This window comes from Natrix helvetica, assembly GCF_964273705.1.
Source record: "Natrix helvetica genome assembly, chromosome: Z".
Taxonomy (NCBI): domain Eukaryota; kingdom Metazoa; phylum Chordata; class Lepidosauria; order Squamata; family Natricidae; genus Natrix; species Natrix helvetica.
In genome coordinates, this window is record NC_138554.1 from 103849637 (window position 1) to 103873263 (window position 23627).

Consider the following 23627-nt stretch of genomic DNA (forward strand, 5'->3'; position numbering starts at 1 on the left):
AGAATTAAATTACATCACCAATTATATGTGAACATAGCCATAGGAAAAAACATTGTATTTTGTGTAAAAGTAAAAGAAACATTTGCAAAGGAAAAACAAAAATAGGTACAGGTAAGCTACAATATGAGCCCTTTCCAAGGTTGAGCTTGACTATTTTCTTCGTTCGTAGAGGCTTGAGAAGAGCTAAAAAAAAAATGGTTATATACAATGTCTTGAATGCTCTCCTGCCAATCCTGGTTTTAGAAAGAGAAGCTTTTCTTTAAGGTTAAGGCTATAGGAAATTATTAACAATACAATTGAAAAAGCAAATTTAAAACACACAAAAACCCACGTTAGTTAGCCAATTCAACAGAAACTACAAAAACCAGGTTTCAAGTATTACAAACTCCATGCTCAGTGGCCCTCAGCAAGGATGTTCAAATATAGGGGAAACAGCTTCATCACTTAATAGAAAGGATTTTATCTAAACATAGTAGCACAATTTGTAATTCCTTTCTCAAAACTTTGTGTGTTGGTGGAGCCAACGCCAAAGCAAAGATCAAATAACTGGGAGATGTTCTCTTTGTCACTGCCCTGAATTTTTCAGCATTTGCCGTTAGTTGTCCTGATCCTTTTTCATCATGCATTATTTAGAGGACTTTTTTTCCCACCAATGAATAGCAACATTTTTCTCTGTCCCCTATGAAGGACAAAACAAGCTAACACAATAGTTTTAAACACTGTAAATCCCATAAAGATCAAATGAAGGATAGAAGCTACTGAGAGAAAACAAATGCAAAAAATTGCATTGTCCATTTATTAATTTAAATCCATTATTAACATGGATATCTCTCCAGCTTTAATTGGAGAATGTTATCCTTCCACTACATGCATTGTAGGACCAAGAATAGAGACAATTGCTAGCAAAAATGAAAATTATTTATCATAAAAATGGCCAAGAGAAACAGGCTTGAGTAGTTGTGCCACGACACATTTCCTCCAAACTAATGATCTTCAGATCTGTATGCCCACAATTATAATTATGATAAAGTGTAGGTAGCAAATGTTATGAATAATTTTGATGGGCACTTCTAGAATTGTCAATTATTTATTTATCAGGAAAGTCTGAAGGGAAGGCTGTGAAAAGTAGTATATTGGAAGAAAAGTAGCCTCAAAGTGTAGGAATTCTTTCTTTTTTTATATAAAGAATTTTATTAGTTTTTACAAACATTTATGGAAAGGGGTAAATAGGTATACAAAAATTTTTGACAGCTACATCGTGCGAAAGGTAGAAATCCCCCCAAATCTCACAACTTTTACAGAAACCCCCCCAAATCTCACAACTTTTACAGAAACCCCCCCCCCCAAAAAAAGTAAGAGATAAACATTGGCAGCTTTTTGTTTTACATTGTATCAACCATATATTCAATCATCTCATATGTCACTTCCAACAATTACATTATATCAACAATTGCAATAATGTTTCAAATATACTTATTTTTGTGACCTGAGTCTTTTCAATATTGCTTCCTCCCCCCTCTCTTCTGGCAGAGCCACGGCCCCTCCCTCCTTCATATCTTGTGTACTGTCCCCGTTCCATCTAAAAGAGCACTGTGTTTTTTAATGAAGGCCTCCGCCTCCGCATAAGTGTAGGAATTCTTTCTGATCTCCCCTAAGGCACTGAAACTACAATTCCTAGTCAGCATCACTACTGAAAGATGCTGAAAAACTAAAAAATTGTCACCCCCAACATTTAGTATCTGGTGGCAGCCTGCTGGAGAAGGCCAAGTCAAACTTAGAATGTTAGAATTCTGCTTCTAATTACAATGATAGCAACTATACAAAATTCATTGTTTGTTTTTTCATTAAGTTGTAGTTACAAAAAAATAACAGAATGGCTCTGAAGTCTCTGGTCCTTCCAAGTCATTTTGAAGTTATATACAGAATTTTAGAGATGCAGACTGCAATAGTTTTAACACTTTTTAGACAAAAGTGCTGTTTTCAATCAGAGGATATTGTGCACCAGAGACGGTCCATTGCTTACCATCTGTTATCTGAGTTTAACGGTGTTAAAACTGGCATACATCTATTATACCAGTGTAATATTGTTGTTACAACTAGGTCCTTGCAGCATCTGTGGTACTTCTGCTGCTTGTTTTGTTAGAGGCTTCACTCCATCCTCTGTGTATCCATTGCTTCTTTCAGACTATTTTATTTTCTTTCAATGGCATTACTAGTAAGTGGCTAGTGTCTAAAGGCCATGGATTGTTTCTTCCATGGGAGAGGGCAGGAACTTTTCCTTTTCCACTTTTTCCATTCTCTACATATCGTTGAATAAATTGCATAATAAATGAAATGGTGAAAAGAGATTTGTCCATTCTGTAACCACTCCAGGCTTTGCCATTTCAGTAAGCATCATTTATGCACGGCATAGTCCCAATTAATTGGACAGCATCTTGAACTAGCATATTTCAGATTTTTGATAATTTTGATTAGCAAAATACAAAATCAGTTGGGGGAACCTTGCAAGGGAGCCAGACACTCTTCAGATGGTTTCTGCTATTGCTGGTGTCCTTAAGATATGTTTGATCTGCATAATTTTCTTTGGTCATGCCCATCTGCAGGATACTTGGCTGGGAAGGGTGACCTAGTGATTACTGAAGAGAAAATGCTGAATTACATTTGTAGATAATAGCAGCCAGTGCTTTTTCCTTTCCCCCCAGATTTAAACATTGCAAGCTTTTTATTAGCTTTCCTGACCCACTTCTTATTACATTAAACCAAAATGGACTATTAAAGAGTTTGGAAATACATAACATTAGAACATCAAATCAAAATGGCAACATATTCTATTACTAAGTGACAAGAAATACAGCCACATACGTTAAATTAGAAGATGAAGGCTTTTATAGAATCATCCCCCCCCCCACTTATTTTTAACACAGTTTATTGTTACAATGCTTCGAATGTTGTTTTTCTTTTCCTTTTCTTTATTATTTCACCATTGGCTCCACTGTTATTTTGGCAGTCATAAATGGCCCATTAAATTCATCATTACTACTTATTTTGCAGGTACCAAATCTCACTATCATAGCCAATTGCATTGATTAATTGATTATGATAGCTGCAATCATAATTCACAAGTTGGGCCTCCTTGAGTGGTAACAGGATGACATTATCTATAAATATAGCAACACATGAGAGAAAATGAAACACGCTCAGTGTTAAATGAGACATCACAAATTGAAAACAAAGGTCTGTTAAATAAACTGACAAGCTGCTTAACAGCCCAACCAGCCACCTGCTCTTCTATCATGTTTTACAAAAACTCAGTGTCTCTGCCAACTCAAGGAAAAATGCTATTATATATAAGAGCTAGGAGAGTGTAGAATTATTGTTGTATACAAAGATTTAGCATGTCTGGTCAAATTACTTATTTTCCTGAATTTCTAATTAAGGAAATCCTTGTTTTTCCAACATAATTGGGCCTAGCAATGTGGCCATTAAATGAAGAGGTTGCTAGGGTGAAATCATGATTGTGCTTATGATTTTATTCCAGCTCTCCTTTGCATTGTAAATCTGTGAAAGTTAAAAACACAAGAAGTTACTTTTTCATTGCTGGCATAATTGTGAATGGTGGCTAAAGAAGTTTTGCAAGGAACTGTGCATACTTGTGATTGTGAGTAGTAGTGTTGGCAAGGCAGTATTTCAGGACATTCAGTAAGTCTCATTGCATAGCTAAAGAAAGTTTCCTTCAAATCAAGCTCAATTCATGCTGACTTTCTCGGAGATACCTTTGTAATTTTCTAGTCAGCAATATGGAAATGGTTTGCCACCATTTCAGGATTTTGTTTTTTTAGTTCTCACTGTGGTCTACAAACTTGTAATCCTTATAATCCCCTGGAGATCTCCTGAGTACACCCTGGACCAGTGGTGGGTTCCTACCAGTTCAAACCGGTTTGGTTTGGCAGTCTGGGTCGCTGGAACCGGCAGCGACCCAGGCCTGCCACGCCCCCGAACTTGTTCTCTGTGCGGCACCAGAGGTGCTGCCATCTTGTTTTTTGCTTCTGCGCATGCGCAGAACAATTTTTATTGCACTGTGCATGCGCACGCAGTGCACATAAAGCATGTTCGTGCGAAGTGCCCATGAGAGAACCGGCAGTAGTGATCTCCGGAACCCACTCCTGCCCTGGATCTAACCCTGATTATCTTCAGAGGTCAGGCAAAAACAGTCAGATGATGCCTCCTGTCAGGAAAGGCTTCTTAATGTAGCCCAGCTGCTTATAGGGTGAACTAAAAACCATGTCTGATGATAGGAAAAAAAGGCTGAGATGATCAAATGAACATAAATTTTAAATGACTACATATAGCGCTGCTGAAAAGTATAGACAGTGAGATAGTCCTCGCTTAATGACCATTTGCTCAGCTTCCACTTGAAATTACAATGTTGCTTACAAATGGTACTTACACAAAATTAGTCATTACAGCATCGCTGTGGTCACATGATCCAAATCTGGGAGCTCTGCAGCCTCCGTGGTAACTATATTGTTACCAGGTGCGTTTCAGCTCCCCCCCACATTTCTGCCCAATCCTCGCTTTTTTGACTGCCATGCATTTCGGCTTGCACCCACCAACTTCACAATCCCTGCCTAACAATCTGCTCTGAAATTATAATGACGGTTTCTGCCAATTATGGTAAAAAAGTGGGATTACATGGAAAGCGTTCCTTTGGGAAATTAAAAGATGAAATCCATCTATTCTAGAGTACTAGAATGACGTCAAGTTTTGTAATGGTTTAGGGTGCACTGCTTTGCCATACTAAAATCTAGGGAATTCACATATGCGTGTCTGCGTGCGTGTGTGCGCACACACACACACACTCTCATTTACTCACTCACACATAAATGTCTTATGTATTTTAGAAGAAACAAAAAGAACATTCTTAGATGGAGATAGGAAGGAAATGGAAGGGGACATATTTCAGAGATAATGGAAATGGGCTAGTGAAGTGGGGGGAGAATAACATGAAAGAAGCTTTTTCTGGAAGACAGAAGTATACATTTAGGTATTGCAAGGATAGTAAAGGATTTCATTTAAATGTGTCAGCAAAAATAAAACCTGCCTGATAATCATGATGTGTTTTAAAGAGTCTGGGAACTGAAATAAATTAAAATAGAAACAGGCTAATTTCTATTAATCCACACTAGAGGGCACTAAAACCAAAATTTAGATTAAAGGCTTTCACAAGTTTTATTTGTTGAAAACTTTGGCAAACTGGAGAGTTTCTTAACTACCATATTTTCTTCATATAAAACAGTTTTGCAGGTTTGTAAATGTTCAAGTGCGTAATTGGAAATAGAAATTAATTCAACCTAATATAGAAGTGATTGCAAAACTGACACTGCTTCTTTTGTTGATTGGTACTAATTTGGAATCAGAGGTGACTGGATGCGATGGGCCCTGAAAGGCCTCATCTTGATGGAGATACTGGAGTATGATTAATGGTTTCAAGAAATGAAGAGGCAAAAGGGACACTAATGTGATAGCAAGAGACATAAGACAAGGAGCATATTAGATGGTACAAGCCAACATTAAGGCCTATCAGTAAATATGGCAAAGCATTCAAATTTATCCAGTACAGTTTAAGGCAAAACACAACCTGCTTGGAATGTGATGAGCAAGATGAATTTCCTGTAGATTGCTGCTACTTCTTTGGTAGGCATTTTGCAAATTAACTCACTTATTCTCTCAATATTAGATCTATGTTGGTAATCGATATAGATCATTACTGGACCAAGGAACTCAAGACAAAATCATACAAACCAATCCTTTGATCTAATTTAGATCTATGCATCTTAATATATTAAATCTAGAAACTTCATTCATTTCCCATCTTATTTGAACCTGTTTATCTGGGTTAGTTCTGGATATTCCTAAATGCCTATTCTTCATCTTAGATAGCTATAGAAGCTCTGAAACCTCTATTTAATATAAATATGAAGGATAGATCTCCATTTACTTCACACCAATGGGTTATTGATATATATTTGTTGTGTCCCAGAATGGATTTTTTCATCAGCAGGGCTTTCAAGCAATTTTATCAATATCCTTGAGGATTTTTCTATATATATCAAGTGGTTATTTTTTTTTAAATCATTTATCATACATATTTGCAATTACCTTGCTAATTTAGACTTCATAGTTCAGGAGAAAATATAAAACTGATCTCTATCCTTCTTGCTTTGAGGTATAAAATATAGTTCGCTATCTAGTTATAAATTCCAAAAAATAAACATCATATTTCTGAACCAAATCTGCTTTTATATGGGTAACAACATAATGCTAAAATGGTTAGGATAGCAGATGTTTGTCCTCCAATCTTTGTTCAATTTATGTCAAACTAGGTAGCATGATTAACAAACAGGGATGATAGGATTAGAATCCAACAATTATCTGGAGAATCAACTTTTGCATTACTATTTTAGAAAGAAATAATTCTTTCAAAAAAGAAAAAAGGAATAACTTTTTAAAAAAAAAACAGCATTCAAATACAGATAATTTCCTCTACTTGAGTGCAAAATGTCCATTGCTAGCCAAGACAGTTAAATTTTCTTGCCACAGATATTAAACCAATCACTGCAGTTGTCAAACTGTATTAGGGGACTGGAGGGGACTGGAGACTAAAACATATGAAGAACGGTTGCAGGAACTGGGTAGCTTAAGAGAAAGAAGGACTAGGGGAGACATGATAGCAGTGTTCCAATATCTCAGGGGTTGCCACAAAAAAGAGGGAGTCAAACTATTCTCCAAGGCACCTGAGGGTAGAACAAGAAGCAATGGGTGGAAACTAATCAAGGAGAGAAGCAACTTAGAACTGAGGAGAAATTTCCTGACAGTTAGAACAATTAATCAGTGGAACAGCTTGCCTCCAGAAGTTGTGAATGCCCCAACACTGGAAGTCTTTAAGAAGATGTTGGATAGCCATTTGTCTGAAACGGTATAGGGTTTCCTGCCTAGGCAGGGGGTTGGACTAGAAGGCCTCCAAGGTCCCTTCCAACTCTACTATTGTATTGTATAACTGTTAACATGGTTGTTAAGTGAATCTGGCTTCCCCATTGATTTTGCTTGCAGAAGGTCACAAAAGATGGTCACATAACCCCAGGGCACTGCAATTGTCATAAATACATGCCAGTTGCCCAGTGTCCGAATTTTGATCACGTGACTATGGGGCTTATATGAAAATTGATCATAAGTAACTTTTCACTGCTACAGTAACTTCGAACAGTCACTAAACGATTGTAAGTCGATAATTTGCATTCAAGATATTTTTAAAATCTACCCAGTTATTAAACACAGGACATCTTCAATTGATTGAAAATTATTTTAATTGGTTAATATAACCGCTGAGTAAATTAAACAGGTCTTAAACCCTTTTTTGTGATTTATCACTGTTTCTTTTGTGTAAGAACAGTCACATAACTGTTTAAAAAGAAAAGAAAAGAAAAACAGGATCCAGTTTAATGTAGATATCTTAGGGCTGGATAGGTGTTACCTATACACACGGCACACTGGCTCTCCTTTGGTTTATTGCAGCTTTTTATGTGGAATATCTCATTAGCCCAGGAGGTTTCTGCCCCAGCATCAAATATTCCTGGAGGCATCAACCTCAAATCTGGAAACATTCCACATTGGTAGTCTTATACTAAGAAGAAGCTTGCCATATGGATAAGGTAATGTTCTTTGAATAATTCTGCTGTAAAAGTTCAGCAGTAGTTTATTTCCACACTAACCACTTCTCAACAAAAAGTCTCGAAACATGAATATACAAAATCCATTTAATTAAAAAAAAAAAAACCTTAATGATGTTGACTCACATGCACAAGCAAATACTGAACTAAGTATAGAGATTTAAAATAAAAAACCCTTATGGGCAGAAAATGAAGTACCTGAAAATATGCGAAGAAAAAGTTCTTAAGCTTTTAATTACAATTTCCCTAATTGTCTCCTTGCTGAATGCCATTGTCTACATGGCATATAGCTTGCCAAAAGAGGCTCATGTATAGCAACAATAATGCTTTTTATTTATTTATTTTATTTCTCTAAACAAACTAAGAAAAAAATCTAGCCTAAAGTTTCAATATGACACTGAAGGAACAACCTTGCTTGGATAGTACAAAATTATGAAAGAGCAGCCAGCTGTAATCTTGTTTGGTTTGTGCTTTGTTTAGCCTTCTTGATTTTCATCCCCTTCAGATTCAGATTCTATAAAACAGAGAGAAAAATAATAAGTTTCTTATAGCTTTAAAAATACTACACACACACACATACACAATTCCATAAATAAACTATCCACAAGCCAAAAGGATGAGGTTGAAAGTGAGAAGCATTTATTTTAATCAGTGGCATAAATGCTCTCTATTGTCAAGAATAAGCTTCTTCGCTCTGGATATTTTGTATGTTCCTCATTAAGTTGTGCTAATGGCCATGTTGAATTTAACATCCAATACATGTGGTGGGCATCTGGCAGGGCAAAATAGACCTACAAATACACTGATGAAGTCTGGACTATAAATTAATCATTAACAAAGATTCAAAGTAAACCTCATTATAGGGACCTTCTTAAGGGGAGCCTCCAAATTATAATAAGAAAAATTGGGAAGGAGACTATAACTGCTACATCTCATGATACACAAAGTGTAGCAGTTGTACTTTCTCCTTCCCAATTTTTCCTATTGAAATGTTTTATAATTTTATCATGAAATGTAAAAGTTACAATTACCAGTGCTGACAATCATCTCCCAAAATAAAAATAGTAATAAACCTGGACATGACATTACTTTGCCACTATTCCTACTAATATCTTTCAGGTTTTGAAGGCCACAAAAATCTCCCTGGTCCATGAAAAACAAAACTAACAAGACTATATCTCACACCATCAACCCTACAGTGCCAATGTCTGGCTGTTTTATCAACATTTCTTGAAGGAAAGGGCTGTGAGCCCTATTTGTCTTTCCATAAAACTGCAACAGACCAAGGCAAGGTTTCCCCAATGTGAATGACATGTACAGAATCCAACTATCTTTAGGACTCAGCATTAAAACCTATTCCCCCATCACTAAGCCAATCCTATCTCCCTGCCTGCCACTGCTTTTTCCTTGGATGGAAGGACAAAGGCTGCTGCTTCCCTGTGTTGTTGTAAAGAAACAAGACTGTCATGAAACGTAGCTATGCCTTTCCCCTTTTCATTGTATTTATTCTTACTTTGCAAGATCATTTTCCTTGATTTTCAAATAAAATACTACCCAAGATGGTGCAATTAAAGACATACAAACAAGGCAACAACAAAAAGCAGGAATGCTGCTGTTCATTTATTTGTGAAAAGCCCAACATGTGAAGTTTAGATGGGTTTTACTTTAATATCTCTTCCCGTGGCTCACTTACTGCTTATCCAATGATTATATTATGTGTGAGTATATCTGTTTTTTTTTAAATTACATGATTCAGTTTCTTTTTGGGAATGTTACTTCAGTCAACTATTTAAAAAAAAGATGAAAAAATTACTAAAAATTGATAGGAATTGATTAAGCAAATAAATATTTTAATTCTGAAGGCAAAATACGATTTCATAGTTACAACCTGCCACCCAAGCGTTGGTTATGTTGAATTAGACTTCAAGGGAATTTGTTTTATGACTTTTCAACAGGATACAAAAAACCCTTCTCCATGAGAAGCTACTATATGAAGTTGAAGAATTAAATCAACCACAATAAAAAAAATGTCTTATTAACTATTGGTAGAATATATGTGACAGCTGGTAGGCATCAAACATCTGTTCTTTCATTTATGACTGTATGCACAATGGAACTAGCCATAGTTTTTGATTTAAAAGCAGAAGTAGGCAACCTTGCAATTTTTACTACAAAATATTCAGCATTTCAGCTCAAATGATATCCAATAAATAAGGTGATAAACACTCAGTTTCAGTGAAGCAATAGTGAAATAAAGAAGGATGATGCCGAATTTAAGCTGTCACTTCTTCAAAAGAATAAACACAGATAAAATGCTATGTTATGCTTCTCCACTTTGTCAATTTGAAGCGCCATCCTCCAGTGTATGTATGTGTACACACACATACACAAATATACTGTATGTGTTTAAGTGAATGTGCACATATGAAACACCTCTTTTTAAAAAAATGTTAAGCAGCCAATCACCTCCACCCCCAGCTTATAGGGCTGCTTCAGAAACTAATCCAAACTGTCTCCATATGGGTACATTTCGCCCAGTAAAATGACATGGCTGTGCATGGCTGTACATCATATGAAGATAGACAGGAACACCTTTGGAAAAGCAAGTATGAACCTATAAAAAGACATTATTGAGTGGTATGCATTTCAAAGCACTTTTTGTGAAAAATTTGCGGAATTCTAATATATACTTTAGAAATTCCAATACAGCATGGATAGTGTGTATTTATGGGTGAGTATATGAAAAAGAGATTAAGATATTGAGAGGCAAAGAAAGACAAACAATATTAAAAAAAAACTATAAAATAAGGTAGACATTGGTTCTGTGAACCTCTAGAGAGCAGCTGTCATTTTCACATTCACAATGGTCACATACAGGTTCGCACACTTTCCTCTCCCTGCCTCCAGAAACCAGAAAAGGAAAAATAAAGTATGGAAATTAGGAAAGTGGAAAGAAGCTATTCAGGCAAGGCAGTATGAGAATGGGAAGAAAGAAAAGAGAATAAAAAGCCTCCTTTAGAATTCATAGAAAGAACTAAATTCACCAACAGAGGAGATAAGTAATCTATGTGCTGATCATTTGAAGGAAGAACAATAGCATGCAGCTCATCTATAACAACAATGTCAAACATCTCACCTAAATTAAACACCAACTAAATATTTGCAAATGTATTATATAAAGTCACAGCAGTTATTTAAACATTTTGGGGCTGAGACTAGACCAAAAATATCATAGGAAGCTCAACTCTTTTGAATTAAATTATTAACCTGACTTGCTGATATTACTAGACAAAATTTATAACCGTACCCAGCAGTGATAGAGATTGAACCCAAAACTTCCTATGTGCAAGCAAGATTTTCTTCTTGATTCAAGTCTCACCCAGGGATTAGTCAATGTGTAACCTGACCAGCCAATGCATAACCTATTTAAGCTTATTCAGTTTGGCCAATGGATAATCCAAAAGATTTTGTTCTGTGGACCAAAGAATCTCAGAGCTCCAGATAAGCAAAGAACATCTCATGTAATTCAAAATTTAATTTAATTTTTTAATTAAAAAATTACCTTCTTCAGCATTTTGCAGCCATTCCACAAACTTCTTCATTTGATCAAGAAACACACTTTTGCCTTTAGAAAGATGTGCCTCTTTGTACCATTTCAAAATGGCTTCTTCACTTAGGACATCAGCTGAAATTCAAATTTAGAAAAATAACCATTAGTAAATATTTCTGGATAAAGGGTTGAACTCTGCAAGTAATCCTCCGCTAACTATGAAAATTGAACTCAAAATTTCCACTGCTAATCAAGACAGTTGTTAAGTGAATTGTGCCCCATTTTATAACCTTTTTTTGCCACAGTTCTTAAAACAAACACTGTGGTTAAATGAATTTGTTAAGTGAATCTGCCTGGGAAACTTACAAACGAGACACTGCAACTGTCATAAATATGCACCCAAATTTCGAACATGTTGTTGTAGAAAAGAAGGAACTAGGCCAAGCTCTTCAATGCAGGAAAGAGTTTATTATGCATAGGAGATGCATAACCATGAAGATGATGCAACATGGAGATGATGCAACAATCATAATGTGAAAAACAGTTGTAAGTTACTTTTTTGTGCTTTGTAATATCAAATGTTCACTAAATACTATTGCTGCTTTAAAAAATACATCCTGAAATAATTTTACTACTGTTGACAGAGACAAATAACAAGGCTTCAGCTGGATATTAAGATATGAAGGAAACAAAGATTCAGATGTACAGTACTCCAGAGGAGGAAAATGAACTAGAGGGAAACAAGTCTAATTAAAAGAGCTGTAGAAAGATCTGGTTACAGTACATTGTGCATTATGAAGAGATCTCAATAGATTATAAAGGAGCACAAAAGTGAAACGTGCCACCTAGAGGAATTCAGAGGCCAATTGATTTCCCTCTTTATTTGAAAAAAGTCTGATTGTAACTTTTGTATGCTTTTCACATATATCCTTTTGTAAAATAAAATTTTTGCCTCAATTAAGCAATCATCTTTGAACATCTCTCATACTTACATTTTGGAATAGTAAGTTAAAGATGATTGCACAGCTATTTTAAATGCTTCTAAATTTTTGATGAACTTTTACAGGATATGGTAATCCGCCAGTATCTCTTAGAGAATCATCACTTGGAACAAAGCACACAAACTGAGACACTGAGAGAATAACATTTTAGAGATTGCCATCTACTACATTTCCAAGGGAGAGCAAAAGACATGTAAGAAAAGACATATAGCAAAATAAGTTATGAAAAATTGGCATGTTTTCTGATTTGCAAAACTAAAGTGCAAGTCAACATAAATTATGTTTGCTTCCATAGGGCTGGAGGATAAAAGCCAAGAATACCAAATTAGTTGGCAGGGTTTATCCTTTAAAGCTGAATATGCAATAGTTGTGAATGAAGGGCAGTACAGAATATATTCTGGCCAAACTATAATTTACAGAAATTAGAGATTTGATGAAATTATTGAAGTCAGACTATTTGATTTATGAAAAATGGGAATCAATAAAAATGTTTAATTTAATAATTTTAAAAGTAATATATTTCACAAAATAAATGTTTCCAATTAAGCTAATTGGAAACAGATTTAGAAATCACATCTTCACATAGCACCATAATTTATCTGTAGAATTCATTAGTACAAGACATGTTAAGAGATATTAACTTAATGGGTTTGAAAGAACATTGAATTTATTATATGAAGGTCTGTGAAAACTCACCAATTTTCATTCATCACATTTCAAATATGAATTACCAGGGAAAAAGGGAAAAGAAATAAATTTCTTCATTTCCTGCTAATAAGCACCTCAGAGGTATCCAGTTGGCCACTATGAATACAAAATGGCAGAATAACATGGATCTTGATGTGGCCCATAAGAGCTATTGTTATATTCTGAACTTCTTTCATTCTTAAGAGATTCAGGTGAAAATGGGGGAAGGAATATATATTAGAAGACATGGGTTTCACATTGAGTTAAAGAATAAGATAGTGCCTTAATAAAATATTTTTTCCAGTAAAGGAAGAATAGACTTATTGACAACAAACAAACAAACAAATCCTTCCATTTAAAATGGTCATTATTCAAAACAATACAAACAAAACTATTCTGAAATTGTTCTACTGAAACTATTTTCCCCTTCAAATATTTATAGCAGCAATCCTAGTAAGTACCAACCAAAGAATTTTGGTTTCCATGACAACTAATCCAAGATCAATATGAACACAATTCTTAAACAAAACTGAAAATGGGGAAAGGAAGAAATCCAATAATTTAGCCAAAGAATTGACTGCTTTCATGTCAGCTTTTTGAACAAAAAATAAACAGCTTTTTCCTTTTGGAAACCTCTTCCCATGAATTACAGGTTGTTTAATATTTCTAATACTCATGTTCAACTTTCAGATCTTTGTAGCTGTGCCTGAATGCAAGTTCAGATCAGCAGCAGAGAAGCAACCAAAAAAAAACCTGCCTTGATTTAAGTTCTGCGTCTTTTACTGCCAGAAACAAGTGATAGAAAGCATGCCTACGTCTACTTTTAATCAAATTAATAGGGAGACCATCTTGTGGAAGATTATCATGTTCTGGGTACTTCAGTTCATTAAATTTTATTATACTACTTGAGGGCTAAAAATATGTCAACTGCAGTCCCTTTTATTTTTAATTTGATGAATGACCCACAACCATTTAAAAGCCTGATATGACCTATGACCAAGAAAATGGCAAACACCAGTAATATGCTTAGGCAATAGGTGTTAGATACTAGCTACAGTTATAATGGTTTCCACCAAGGTCCTCTGTTCTGGCGGAAACAGAGGTTTAATCTCATTGGTCGAAGGTTCTGACAGCTCCCTATAAAAGGGCTGCTGTCAGACTCAACCTTTGCTGGATCGTACATACTTGTTCTGTTACAATAAAGAGCTATTTTTGCCTTTAGCCTACCGTATTTATTCGAGTATAACGCGCACACGTGTATAACGCGCACCCCTAATTTTCGATTAAAAATCGGTATAAAATTTTGTTTCACACCAAGCATTGTAATTGACAAAAAAATGTTGTTGAACACGTGCGGCCATGATAAAAATCATTTATTGACAACGTAAACTGGTATAAACACAATACCGAAATAAATAAATGCCGTCCATTTTATTGCTGATGCCGTAACGTGTGAGCGAGGCGAGGAAATGAAGCGGCGACCATACAGCGGATAATAAGAATTCTCACCCCCAGTTCGGGCCGCCCACTGTACGCGACGAGGGGACGTGTTTTTTTTCTTCGCCCTCGCGTACAGTGAGCGGCTGCAGCCCGGAAAAGGCGCAGTGCGAATTTACAATTTGCCTGCGCCCTCAATGGACCGGCCGCCACTGCCACCCCACCCCTCGTTTATAACGTGCACCCAAACTTTGATTTCTTTTCTCGGTAGAAAATTTTGCGCGTTATACTCGAATAAATACGGTAAGTGTGCCTTTCCATTACCCGATCTAACACTGGTGATGAGGGTGGGATTGGAAGGCAACTAACCAAACCAAAAAGAGCGTAGCAATCCAGCAAGTAAATCCAGCCTGGAGTTCAGCGTGGCTTCGAGCAACCATTTTTGAGTGGCAAACTCAAAACGCCCTCAGAACACAAAATGGCAATGCACACCCCATCGATTCCATATGACCCAGTCACCGAACGCTGGGAATCGTATATGCTGAGGTTCGACTGCTTCCTCGAAGCCAATGACCTCATGGGTCTTTCTGAAAGCCGCAAGAAGAACATGTTCCTGGGTTACTGTGGACGGGAAGTGTTCGAAACAGCCAAAGACATATTGAGCCAACCCCGGTGGCCAGTGCTCCAACAGATGCTGAGGATACACTACGCTCCCAAGCCGTGCAAGCAGGTCCGCTAACATGAATTTAATATTCGTAGCCAGAAGGAAGGCCAATCAATCAAGTATGTTGCGGCACTAAGGAAGGCGGCAGCGTACTGCGAGTTCAGAGACCTATATGAACTTATACTAGACCGCATCATATGCGGTGTGCGGGACATTAATTTACAGAGGAGGCTACTTGCCAAACCTAACTTCACTCTACAAATTGCCTTGGACGAAGCCAGGGCATCCGAATTGGCCGTTAAGTCTACAGAAACCCTGCAGCGCCAAAGCAGTCCATAAGACATGCGAAAGAGCACACACATACATCGCGAGGCTGCAGAGGCGAAGAGCTCAGAAGACGAAGATGACAGCTGCCGCGTGCCAAGCCGGCACGCAAATTCAAACCGCGTCTCCCACTTTGCGCAAGCTGCAGAGGAGACCATGCCAGATTGTCCTGCCATTTCTGTGACGCTATTTGCCAGCGCTGCGAGCGAAAGGGGCACATCGCCAAGGTTTGCAGAAGCAAGCACCCCACAACGACCTGGCAGCCCAGAAGCCAACCTAACCGCCAGCAGAGGACCAACCAAGGGGCATGGCAGCAGCCACCACGGTGCTCAGAGGGCGACACAAGAGTCACCTACCACACCTCAATCGGCCAAGTCCGCACTAGCCGGCCAAAAAAGCTGAAGGTCACAGTCCTCATCAAGGGCCCTCCACGCGAAACGGAGATCGACACGGGTCATCACTAACCATCATGCCATGGTCTACACTCAAGTGGGCTATCCCTAGCCTGAAGAAGCAGCATCTATGTACCCCTGACATCCACCTTTGCAATTACCAGGGGAGCAGAGTCCCCATTGTGGACCAGGGCTCCTTCCGAGTGCAATTCAAAAACTACAGCGGCCTGCTCCCAGTGACGGTGGTCAGTGCAGAGCATCCTGGGGCTTGACTGGTTTGAAGCCCTGGGCCTAGAAGTGACCGGTATCAATGCCTTGAAAGATGAGAGCGCCGAAGCAATTTTTAAGGAGTTCGAGGACGTCTTCGGCACCGGTCTGGGTAAGTATGTGGGGACTCCAATTTCTTTTAATTTAGACCCCAACATAACCCCATAAGGCTAAAACTCAGGAGAGTACCTTTCGCTCTCCGCCGGAAAAAGTTATCTGGAAATTGACAAGCTCGTAGGACAGGGAATCCTAGAGCCGGTTGATCATGCACTCTGGGAGACCCCTATAGTGACACCTGTCAAATTTGATGGGTCTGTCCGCATCTGTGTGGATTACAAATGCACAATCAATAAAGTGTTACAACAAAGTGTTTACCCTGTACCCATTGTACAGCATTTATTACATTTTTTAGTCCCCAGCAAAGTATTCGCTAAATTGGACATGGTGCAGGCATACCAACAATTGCCTGTAGATGGCGCTACCGCGGAGGCCCAAACCATTGTGACGCACAGGGGTGCATTCAAATGTAACCACCTGCAGTTTGGAGTTAGTATCGCCCCTGGACTGTTCCAAAGGGTTATGGAACGGCTTTTGCAGGGGATTCCAGGAGTTGTCCCCTATTTTGACGACATCTTGGTATCGGCTGCAAATGTGGCACAACTTTTCAAACATTTACAAATTGTTTTGACCAGAATTCGAGACAAAAGCCTCCATCTCAAAAAAGAAAAATGCCAAATTAACGTGCCAAGGGTTGAATTCTTAGGGTACCTAATCGACGGCTCTGGGATTCAGCTGACCACTAAAAAAATTAAAGCAATCCAGGACGCCCCTACACCTTGCAATCAAACCGAGCTGCAGGCATTCCTCGGGCTCCTTAATTTCTACAGCGTCTTTCCAGAACAGAAAGCCACCGTTGCTGAGCCCTTACCTAATCTCCTGGCAAAAAACGTGAAGTGGTCCTGGGGCAGAGCCGAAGCAGCCACATTTGCCGCAGTAAAAAGACTATTGTCAGCAGACACGTTCCTGGTTCAGTACAGCCAGACCCTGCCACTGGTGTTAATTTGCAATGCCTCCCCATTTGGCGTCGGAGCCGTCCTCAGCCACTGCATGCCCAATGAAAGTGAGGCTGCCATAGCCTATTACTCAAGAACCTTGTCTGCTGCCGAGCGGAACTACAGCCAGCTGGACCGTGAGGCTTTGGCTGCAGTGGCCGGTGTAAAAAGGTTCCATGAGTACCCCTACGGCCATGATTTCGAACTAATTATGGACCACAAATCACTACTGGGCTTGCTGGCTGTGGACCGACCTACTCCTGTGTCATTATCGCCACAGATGAGCAGATGGACTATTTTCCTAGCAGCCCATACCTATCGTCTCATCCACCGAACAGGCTCCACTTTGGGGCATACCAACATTTTGAGTCGCTGCCCGCTGCCAGAACTTCTTGCAGACCCTACCCACGAGACGCCAGTCCTTCTTATTGACTGCTTAGAGACTGGTCCTGTCTTGTCTAGTGACGTTGCCTGTCACTCTGCAAAAGACTCCACCATCAAACAAATTTTGAACTGGGTGTGGAGGGGGGGGGCAAGGGGCCTGTTGGGTCTGATTTCAAAATGTACTATTGTAAGAGAGATGAATTGTCTGTTATTAATGGTTATTTGCTGTGGGGGGACCGGGTCGTTGTTCCACCCAAACTGCGAGTTGCAATATTAGAGGCTTTACATGTAGGACATCCTGGAATTGTCGGGATGAAGTCTTTGACCAGGAGTTACCTGTGGTGGCCTAACATGGACAGTGAGATTGAAGAATGGGTGGCTACCTACACACCGTGCCAGGAGTCCAGACCAGCTCCCACAGAGGAGCCTGCTAAGGAGTGGGAGCGACCTCAAGCACCGTGGTCTACGGTGCACATTGATTTTGCTGGCCCAGTTCATGGCCAGACATTCCTAGTAGTTGTGGATGCCTACTCGAAATGGCTAGACGTAGTCCTGATGACCTCCACTAGGGCAGAAGTGGTCATCAAGGTACTATGGAGACTTTTCTCCACACACAGCCTGCCCAACGTCCTGGTCTCTGACAACGGGCCCCAATTCACGGACAGGGAATTAGACATGCCCTGGTCGCGCCATTCCATCCGGCCTCCAATGGTCAGGCGGAGAGAATGGTGAGATCTGCAAAAGAGGCCCTATCTAGGATGGGCCTGGGAGATTGGCAAACATGGGTTGACCATTATCTTCTAATTCAACACATCACACCAAGTGCCACTACAGGGAGAAGCCCCTCCGAGCTTCTCATGGGTCGCCGGCTTAGGTCCCATTTAGACTGGCTACACCCAAACTATTCTGCCGCATCGCCCCTAGAGTCCACAAGCAAAATTTGGAATTTTAGCGTAGGGAATTCAATTACGCCCATAACTATGCTGGGGGAACTCTGTGGATTCCTGCCACAGTGAAAGGCATCACTAGGCCTCGCTCTTGTCTCGTAGAGCTCGAGGACCGTCAGAATTCAAGAAGGCACGTTGACCAACTCCGTGGCCGCCTCTCCAACTCCACTCTTAAGGCAGCCAGAGGTAACTCCTGCATGAGTTAGCCAAAGCTATACCCAAAAGGAGCACGAAGTCACTCCTTCCACAGCCAACTCAAACCCGAAGACACCGGGATACTTAGCTACTTGTGTTGCAGGCCCGCAGCGAGCTCCGAGCGAACCGGCTTTAGATGTTCCAGCAGTGGCCTATGAAAAGTTCCAGGAGCTTCCACCAAGCGAAGCTGCAGAGCAAACAGATCCGTCCGACCTGTCTGAAGAACACCTTCCGACTGAACTGTGCAGGTCTGGCAGAGCTACCAAAATACCCGCCTACCTGCATGACTACTTTACCAGTAGGATGATTCCATCTAAGATGGGAGGGGTGTTAGATACTAGCTACAGTTATAGTGGTTTCCACCAAGGTCCTCTGTTCCCGTGGAAACAGAGGTTTAATCTCATTGGTTGAAGTGTCTGACAGCTCCGTATAAAAGGACTGCTGTCAGACTCAACCTTCGCTGTATTGTACATACTTGTTCTGTTACAATAAAGAGCTGTTGCTTTAGTCGGAGTGTGCCTTTCCATTACCCAATCTAACAATAAGCTTATGTTATAACCATTATTGTTTGTTAGCTTGGTCTGGGAAATTTTAACTTCTTAAAGAGGACTTAATTTGTTGGCCTTATCTACAGAATAGTCAGGACAAATCCAAAGAATAAGGACTATAATATAGGAACAGGAATAGGAACATCTTTTATTGGCCAAATGTGATTGAACACACAAAGAATTTGTCTCCAGTGCATACGTTTTCAGTGTACCTACAAGCAACAAATGCATGAGTCTATGATGGCAGCTATAATTCTGCCCCATATCTTTCTGGAGAGGGTAGCAGAACACTAAAGATGATGTGACACCACAAGAAGAGTTGCAGTAATGATTTCCATTGCATTTTGATGTTTTTTAAAAGTGGGTTGGAACTGAAAAGTTTCTTTGATGTCACTTTTTCCACTTTCAAATTACCCAAAATTGCACTATGCCTTTGTGCTGCCAAAATTCAGCAATGCAATCTTGAAGTATTGATGGTTTTGCAGAGCCCAAAGGACTTCATTCCTTGTGTGTATCAGATTAGAGTATGCTACATGAATTTCCAGATAAAATATGTTTACAGCTATATGAAAAATAAAATAGGAACTAACTATATGAAAAATAAAATAAGAACTATCTTCATCATCTCATGATGAATGTTATTGGCTCACCTGTGGAAATCTTTTTAATGAACAAGCTAGAAACAAAGAGTTTGTCAACTTCTAGCAGATTCTTTGGCATACTAAGCCAGACAATGAAATGTTTTCAAATTGATCTTTTCATTTTCTTTATTTCATTTATCACTCTTTTTGTCATTCAGTTTTATGCTAGAATATATTTGTCACCTACATAGTGAGAGTTGAATTAGCTGATACGTAATTCAGTTGATTACGTGATCAAGTCACTAAATTGTAATTAAATCAAAATAGAAACATCAGGTAATGTTTTGACTTTTATTTGAAACCTAATTTTTTCTGTAATGCATTTAGACCCTGAGGGGTAATAATAGCCATACTAGAGATTACAGGAAGCAGGAGAACTTTAGTCTTTTGGGTGTTATTATATGATGTATATGTACCAACAAGTAAAATTGCTAGGGAATTCATACACCTTTTGCTAAACATAGTCTGTAGCTGAAAGTAAAGTTTCATTCTAGCTTTGAAAAAAGCCTTTCCATATTGATATTCTGGCAAGACATGTCCTGAGCAACATGCTGGACTTTTGGAAGCTGCTCTGATAAATGCTTAAAGCTTTTACTCTTACGTTAACACTGGTAAAACTGCAAATATTGTATAATATCAAAATCCATAGAAGTAGACACCAAGGATGATGAATATGAATTTTCCTGTGGAAAATATTAATACTCCCTCCAGGCCACCACTCTTCTGAAAAGGAATTAAAACATAGCTCTCTACCCTCACATGGAGAGCCCAGAGGTTGGGGCCCTGAGAGGCTTTCCTTTACCTTTTTAGCTGATTTTTAACTGGGGTCATCCTTCCTCATCTCCTTTTAAATTCATTTTTAATTTTTTTTTTTAATTTTTAAATGATAATATATTTTTACACTTTATTGTACACTGCCTTATTGAGGGAGATGTGTGTGTGTGTATGTGTGTGTGTTGGTCTTGTTGTATTTGGCTCTTTTCCCATGTAAGATTGAGATTGTCTTGGCAACGTTTCAGCGAGGTCTCACTCGCCATCTTCAGGCTGGGCTTTGGACTTAAAGTGTGATCCCAAAACCCAAAACCCAGCCTGAAGATGGCGAGTGAGACCTCGCTGAAACGTTGCCAAGACAATCTCAATCTTACACGGGAAAAGACCCGAATACAAGACAAGCATACCTACACCATGGGAAAAGACCTGAATACAACAAGACCAGCATATACATACATACATACATACATACATTTGTTTGTTTTTGTAGATTTTAATGATATAGGTATGCAGGTCTTGGCATATTCGGGTCTTTTCCCATGTAAGAGTGACAGTATCTTGGTGACGTTTCAATGAGGTCACACTTGTCATCTTCAGGCTGGTGCCTTTGGCTTCATGCTTGTGCGAGCAAAGCATAATTGGAGTTGCTGTTTTTCTATAAATATAGGTGGGTGGGTGTGGAATGTTGGCTTTGTTGCTTTAAATGGATTGGTTGGCTGTGTTGTCACATCTTGATTGGTTGATGGAATTGATGTTTGGTGAGGGTGATTGGTGAGGGTGTCCTGTGTTGTTCTGGGTCCTGTGTTGGTTTTTGTGGCTGGGACTCGTTTATTGACTAGGTTTATTAACTTCCTCCCTTTTCCAGCACCTTAAAGCAACAGGACATGAAATTGATTTTGAAGGAACCAAATTATTCTCCAAAACTGAACACTTCAACAAGAGAATAATTATGGAAGCTATTGAAATAGAGAAACACCCCACAACATGAATAAACGTGATGATACCTCCTGCCTACCAGACATCTGGAAACTAGCCCGTGTCAATAAATGACTCCCAGCCACAAAAAGCAACACAGGACCCAGAACAACACAGGACACCATCACCAATCACTCTCACCAAACATCAATTCCATCAACCAATCAAGATGTGACAACAGAGCCAACCAATCCGTTTAAAGCAACAAAGCCAACATTACACACCCACCCACCTATATTTATAGAAAATCGGCAGCTCCAATCATGCTTTGCTTGCAGAAGCACGAAGCCAAAGGCATGAAAGCCAATTGGGTGACTTTAGGCCAGTCACTCTCTCTCTGTCCAGCCCACCTGTCAGGTTTGTTATGGAGAAAATAGGAGAAGAAAGGAGTATTAGATACGTTGGCTGCTTTGAATTATTTATAAATATAATAAAGATGGGATAAAAAAAATCTAAGCAATAAAAATAACTCTGAAATAAAAAATATAGATAAAAGAAAGTACCTTTATAAAAGAGCACCACGATCTTCTGAAAGGCTTTCATAAAGTGGATGTTATCATAACAATATTCCTGAACTTTCTGAAGAAGGATCAACTCTGACTGGCCTTGGGTACTGAACACTGCCAGTAAAGGTGCATATTGCTAAAACAATAAAGGAGAAATTGGGAATTGGGTTAGTTATTACAGATAAATACCAAGGAGAATATTATCCAAATGTTTCAAAGACCACAGAAGTTTATTTTGCAATATTTTCAATACAGGTAGTCCTCGACTTGCAACTCAATTGTTGAAAGTTATAATTTAAAAAGTGACATGACCATTTTTCACATTTATAACCTTTGTGGCAGCCCCATGATCATGTGATCAAAGTTCAGATGCCCGGCAACTGGCTCATACTTATGATGGTTGCTGTGTCACAAGCTCATGTGATCACCATTTGCGATCTTCTGACAAGCAAAATCAATAGGGAAGCTAGATTCACTTAACAACTGTTATTAACTTATCAACTGCAGCGGTTCACTTAATAACTGTGGCAACACTGTTTCTAAATAGGGGAAAAATTCACTTAATGAATATCTCATTTAACAACAGAAATGTGTTTCCCTTGTCCAGTCATGCCTAACTCTAAGAGTGGTGAGATCGTTGTTTCCCAGCTGAAAAAGCCAGTGTTGTCTGATGACGCTTCCGTGATCATGTGATTGGCATGACTATACAGCAAAGGCATTCAAAATGCTGTTACATTCCCATTGAAGTAGCACCTTTTTATCTGCTTGCATTTGCATGCTTTCAAACTGGTAGGTGGGCAGGAGATGGGGCAAGAACAGGAGCTCACCCCACCATGCAGTACTTAGAAGCCAATCTTCCGGTTGACAAGCCCAAAATCTTAACTGCTAGGCCACTGTGCCTCTTTCTTAGCAGTCATATTTCTATTCCAACAGCTGCTTACACAGCTAGCTTTAGGATTCAAACAAGTGTTCTCAATGTACTAATATTTTCCACATGCTCACCTTCAGATGCTTAAGTGCTTGTTCTGCAACCAGTTCTTCTTTCTTGTTCCATTCAACAGCATTCATTATACAAGTCCACAGGAGTCCAATCACGGCTGGTTCTGGCAGATCATTTCTTTTCATTTCTTCTTTTACATAAAGCACCATCTGGAATGGGAAATTTAAAACAGAAAAAACATCATTTTTCAAGCCATTACCTTAAATAGCACCATCCTATCTGCCACCAATGCCTTTCAATAAGGGTATTTTTGCATTTTTCTTTTGATCCAATTCTCAGTGGTATATGGAGAAAATAGAGAAACCAAGAAAAATACATAAAGAAGAAGGAAGCATGTCATATTCCTGTATGCCTTTGATTTGGTTTTGTAGGATTGTGTTCATACACCAGATTCACTCCACAGGAAATGTTCAACTACATAAACTAAAAGAAAATTCACTGCATTTTTATTCTTACATAGTGAGTGAGAATACCTACAGCTGTAAAACCCTATAGGGGGAAGGCAGCTTTATTTCCTTGATAAAGGAATTCCTCACTAAAGGGATTTTCTTCATATGAT

At 38.9% G+C, this 23627-nt stretch overlaps 1 protein-coding gene across 7 annotated transcripts in view; it reads right to left on the bottom strand.

The window, feature by feature from the left end:
• Positions 1-7346: 7346 nt before the first annotated feature.
• BZW2 (basic leucine zipper and W2 domains 2) overlaps positions 7347-23627 on the bottom strand; it is a 50318-nt gene continuing 34037 nt past the window's right edge. For 6 of the 7 annotated variants that reach the window (XM_081970881.1, XM_081970882.1, XM_081970883.1 and 3 more), the window contains 4 exons: positions 23071-23217; positions 22066-22204; positions 11290-11412; positions 7347-8241 (listed from right to left, as the gene is read on the bottom strand). In XM_081970881.1, the coding sequence (XP_081827007.1) occupies positions 8204-8241; positions 11290-11412; positions 22066-22204; positions 23071-23217 (447 nt within the window). In that variant the 3' untranslated portion in view covers positions 7347-8203. Of the gene's footprint in view, positions 8242-11289; positions 11413-12974; positions 13083-22065; positions 22205-23070; positions 23218-23627 lie in introns of those variants that run through there. The other variant, XM_081970887.1, reaches the window with a different exon arrangement.